General features: G+C 46.7%; 1 protein-coding gene across 1 annotated transcript in view; it reads left to right on the top strand.

Annotated features, from left to right (window-relative positions):
* Window positions 1-5,047, top strand: part of RAP1A (RAP1A, member of RAS oncogene family) — a 41,386-nt gene that overhangs the window by 24,470 nt on the left and 11,869 nt on the right. The window contains exons 4-6 of the mRNA XM_009639399.2: window positions 134-202; window positions 1,759-1,815; window positions 3,488-3,628. Of these exons, the coding sequence (XP_009637694.1) occupies window positions 134-202; window positions 1,759-1,815; window positions 3,488-3,628 (267 nt within the window). The remainder of the gene's footprint in view (window positions 1-133; window positions 203-1,758; window positions 1,816-3,487; window positions 3,629-5,047) is intronic.

The following is a 5,047-nucleotide window of genomic DNA, read 5'->3' as shown; positions in this document are numbered from 1 at the left end:
CTCCCCACCATTGAGTTTCAGCAGCAGCATTGAGTAGTTTTGTGCTGTTACATTTTCATGAAGTGCGTCGTGGTAAATCTTACTGGTTGTGTTCAGGTCTCTTAAGTTTTTTTCTTCTTTCCTTTCTCCCCAGACTGTACAGTTCGTTCAGGGAATTTTTGTTGAAAAATATGACCCAACAATAGAGGATTCATACAGAAAGGTAAAATAACATCATTTTTATTTCTTTCAAGTCTCATAGAGCTTGCTTCTTTTTAATAGTGCAACAAAAGCTTACCAGAACGAGGAAGGGTCTTTTCTGAGCAAATGTTCTGGCTGCACAGAACCGCAGGAGGAGAGCGATGCGTGGGAAAGCATCAGTCCTGGAAATGGTTTCACGCAGATCGTCTCCTTTGGCTTGACGGAGGACTCTGCTAGCTTCGGGCCTCCGAATGCAATCAGACAAATTGTATCAGCTGCTATAAAACCAAATTACCAGGGAATGACAAATTTTGCTGTTAATTGGACCACTCCCTAATTTAGTTCTATTTGGCAGGAGGATTAAGCCTCAGTTACTACCTACGAGCTTTCGCTGCAAATCTCCGATGGCCCGGTTTGAGGCCGCAGCTCTCCGCTCTTCGCCTGTTTCTTCGTTAGAGCTTCCTACCCCTGCCCAGAGACCAGCCCGCTGTGCTTCCCTCACCCACAACCAATTTCCACTGGTGCTGGGGTACGAGCTGTGGCGCTTGGCAGAAAAGTGCACTGCCCATCCTCCTGCCAGTGCTTCTGCCCGATGGCTGGGGGTGGGAGCAGCCCAACCAAACCAGCATCAGGCTCTTACTCAGATCTGTTTGCTGCCGTTTGGCACACAATTATTACTTGGAAACATAAAGATCCCAGTATTTGGTGTGTGTATGCTCTCTGGTAGAGAGGACCTACACACCGTTCATCACGGTGGGTTGTGTTACTGGAGCATAGCGATGGCGTTTGGTTGTTTTCTTTCAGGAATGGCTGGTTTGCCTGTTAGTTCAAATGCATTCGGCTTGCTTTGAAGGCATGTAAAATTCTTTACAGTCGTTTTGGATGCAGGCTCGCGATTTCTGAGCAGAAGTCCTTGTCAGGATCCCTGACACTGTCGTGCTAACGTCATTCTGTCAACAGAGCGGCTTTCTTCACTCGATTGATGTCAATAACCCATTGTTTTGCAGATTAGCATAAGTGTTACCATAATTAAAGGCACCAAAACAGAAAACAAAAACTCCAAACGTTTGTGCCTGTGATAATTTAGTGTAAATTGCCGTATGAGTTCTGCTGTTAAATTTATTTGACTTTCCTGGAATTACCCTCATTGGATCTGAGACATTTCTCAGTGAGTGGAAGACTTGCTAAGCCTAACTGTGAGGATCACTAAATATTTTGCTTTTTCTTTTCTTCCTTACTCCCTTCTCTCCCAGCAGCAAAGCAAAATTGAAGCGTAAAGCTCTTTGATTTGTGAGAGTGGATTTTATCTCACTTAAGATGTTTACAATGAGCTGCTCATTTAGGCCTTTATCATCAACAGAGTCCTGGAGCATAAGTGAGCTGACCCAAATGCCTGGCTCGGGGCGTAATTAATCCTCTAACAGCGGTGCCTCTCTTAGCATTGGGGAATTGCAGGTGGCTGGCTTGCTTAGAGAGGCCTTTGCGGCAGAAGTAAAAATTAAGCCAATGCTCCTCTTGCCTGTCCCATTTCAGACTTTTCCGTTTTAACTACATTTGTCTCTTCCCTTTTTTCCCCAGCAAGTGGAAGTAGACTGTCAACAGTGTATGCTTGAAATCCTCGATACTGCAGGGACAGTAAGTATGATGTCTTTTTCTGTTGGCTCTGGAGTTTCTTTGTTAAGAATGAGGCGAGATGTTAAGAGCAGAACTTGTACAATAATCCTGCCCGAGCAAAACCAATAGGTCAGCTGCAGTTTTGTTAAATAACCCAAAACCCAGTGTGGTGAATGAGCCTTCTGCAGCCCTGCCAGCAGCGTTGTGAACCCCTCGCCCAGCCGGTGCCCCGGTGCTGGGACACAGAGGTTGGTGCATCCCGTGCCACTCGCCTCTGCTCTGCCATCCACCATCGTCTGGCTGCCGACACCGGATAATTTTATGTGTTCATTTTGCAAGTGGCCAAAATACACAGACAAGAAAGGCTGAGGTTTCAAGCAGCAGGCTCTTTACTAAAATAAAGGTAAGATACAAAGGTGGAAGGGAGGAGGAGGAGGACTCGGCGCTAAGGCGGCACCGTTCTGTAGCTAATTGCGGGCACAGTTTGATGCATCGAAACATTGCGGCTGCATCTTTTAAAACCAAGCCAGCAATGCCTTGCTGTTGCAGCCTCTTGTACTACATATTCATTGAGAAGGCTCATCCCCCTAGGGCTTCTCCCCAAACGGGTCTGAAGGGAGCAGTTTCCCCTTCCTGTGGGGAGGGGAGTAGATACATCCATGTGGATTGAAGCCACTTCCAGGCAATGCATAGGGATCGCCTCCCAGCACATCACATCAGCCCACCTGAGAGGATTCAATCCGTAAAGATTCTGTACCTGTCCAGGAATGCTCCTCTTCCCAGGCGCTGCTTTGGGAGGCCCCGTGTCGTCCTTCCAGCCTGAGAGCGGCCGGGGCTGCGCAGCAGCTCCCTTGGCCATGCCAGTGTCGCTGCCATGCAAAGTCCTGTCCCTGAGTAAACAGACGTTGGAATGGTTGAGTGCACATCACAGGGGAGGACACGGCCTCCTAACAGTTAGCTTTACTTAGAAAGCTTTGAAAATTATCAACAGCAATACGGAGGCGTGGAAGCAGGAATCATTGTTACGCGGTTCTGGTAAAGCTTCCTTTCACAGGCGTGGACAAAAGGCAGCTCTGAGCTGGTACAGATTTTCCAGCCTGCTCTTGCATTTCATTGCATTGAACCTTTAAGCCGTTTTCATGCTAGAGATGACTGTTGTATAATTGTGTATGTTCAGAGGTGATCAGGCAGTGCCTTCCCACGGAGTCGTGCTCGCAATAAATCGTGCGTGTGTGACACCTAGGCCTGTTGCAATATCATGTTAGAGGAGAAATTGAATTTCCAGCCCATATCTCTTGTCTGGGGACTTGTTCTGATGGCAGACGCGTGCTTAACACCGTGCCAGAAAATAAATGAAAGACCACTTCAAAATATGTCAGCCAAATCTTAACACCTTGTATTATGGTTTGGGGCATACAACTGTCTGCAGATACATTTTTATTGCTGCTCTTGATCTTCCTCTGTTTTTTCAAATAGCCTCTTTCTCTATTAGGGGAAAAACAACAAAGGCAGAGAGATGTGTTAATGCTTTTATTAAATCTGCATGCTTCAGTGGATTTCTGTAAGGGGTAGAAATGTAAATGTATGCTGTACGGTGCTATATGCTTGTCTCCATTGCAATAAAAGTATTCCTTTGTAAATGTTCATTTGCTGCCTTCACTAGCTAATTCCTTTTAAAACTATTTGATTACAGGAGCAATTTACAGCGATGAGGGATCTCTATATGAAGAATGGTCAAGGGTTTGCACTAGTATATTCTATAACAGCACAGTCCACGTTTAACGACTTACAGGACCTGCGGGAACAGATTTTACGGGTTAAGGACACTGAAGATGTAAGTAGAATGTCTTTTCTTCTGCAAATGGTTAAAACGTGTTTGTAAGTAAACACTGGGATTTGTGACCAAATTCCTTTCTAAGAGTATTCTTTGCTGTATGGCAAAGTTTTGTGTTGAAGTAAGTTTTCTTAGCATTGTTTGTTATTTTTGGTGGCGTTATCTGAGGGCCAGCACCTGCTAAGGGGCATAATGAAACCAGATTCTCACCTGTACTGGAAGGCCAGCAGTCTTGGGAGCTGGCAGGAGCTGATTGAAAACAACATTTTTTTTTTTTTCTCCTTTTAACTCCTTTCCAGTATTTGCATTGTCTTTCATTGTGCTTTGGCAGTACTTTATTTCCCTCAAAGTTAAGGAAAAATAATCGTTGAACTCCCCAGTAATGATGTTCCTAGATCTGCAGGTGTCTTACAGTGGAGACGGACATTGCTTTTCCCCATGTACGAAGCCAGAAGTGACGTACAAGGCCGTGACGTTTCCCGCGGGGCGGTGGTGCCCCCTGTGCCCTTTGCACGCCTGCGGGTCATGGTCCAAGTTCATCAACTTGGACTGCAAATAGAAAGGGCATGTTCAGCCTATTGGCCAACCTCTGCTTTGTAATTTAAGTGTCGTTAGTATTGATAGCCTTTTTTGGGGAAACGGCTGAACGTTCCTTTATTTTCATTTCTCGGTGTGAGAGGGCGGGGGGGCGGGGGTGGGATGGGAGCCTGCTCGGTCACCTCTGCTCTGGCTGCTGGCGCTGTTTGCTGGATTACATTCTCCTGGGTGCTCCTGGGTCTCGTTGCACGAAGCAGGGATTCCCTTTCTGTAGCTGTGCAGCGTCTCTTGGTGTGCGAGCTTTGCTTCCCTCGAACCCCTCAGCTGTGAGAGCCCATCAGCCTTCTCTCAAATTGTCCTTTTACAGGATTTTAGGTTATGGTATGAAAATGTGCTTGTCCCTTTGTGAAGGAGAGGAGGAGGAGGGTGTTCCGGGGCTGTGGCTGGGGTCTGTCACGCCGTGACCCCCGTCTGAACAGGGAGGGTTCAGCGTGGGCTGTGCCCGTCCCTGTGGATGGCAGTGGCTCTCCGCAGCCCGCCCGGGGCTTTTAAACCCTCGGCAGTTTTCTTTGTTCTCTCTGTCGTTTGACAAAATCTGTAACCCAAAGGAGATCATGCAGCTGAATGAGTTAAATCATCAAGAGACTCTAGAAGAGTCTTCGCTAGTGATGCAAGGTTGTCGTTTTGGTTGTTTAAAGCCCTTTTTAAAATAAGGAAAAATGACGTTAAGGTATTTTGCATTCAGTCCTGTTTGACAGAAGAATCATAGAATCATAGAATGTTTTGGGTTGGAAAGGACCCCTAGAGGTCATCTAGTCCAACCCCCCTGCAGTGAGCAGGGACACCGCTAACTAGATCAGGTTGCTCAGAGCCCCGTCCAAC

Source organism: Egretta garzetta, unplaced genomic scaffold, assembly GCF_000687185.1.
Source record: "Egretta garzetta isolate BGI_Z169 unplaced genomic scaffold, ASM68718v1 scaffold245, whole genome shotgun sequence".
NCBI lineage: Eukaryota > Metazoa > Chordata > Aves > Pelecaniformes > Ardeidae > Egretta > Egretta garzetta.
This window is presented reverse-complemented; position numbering and strand designations above follow the sequence as displayed.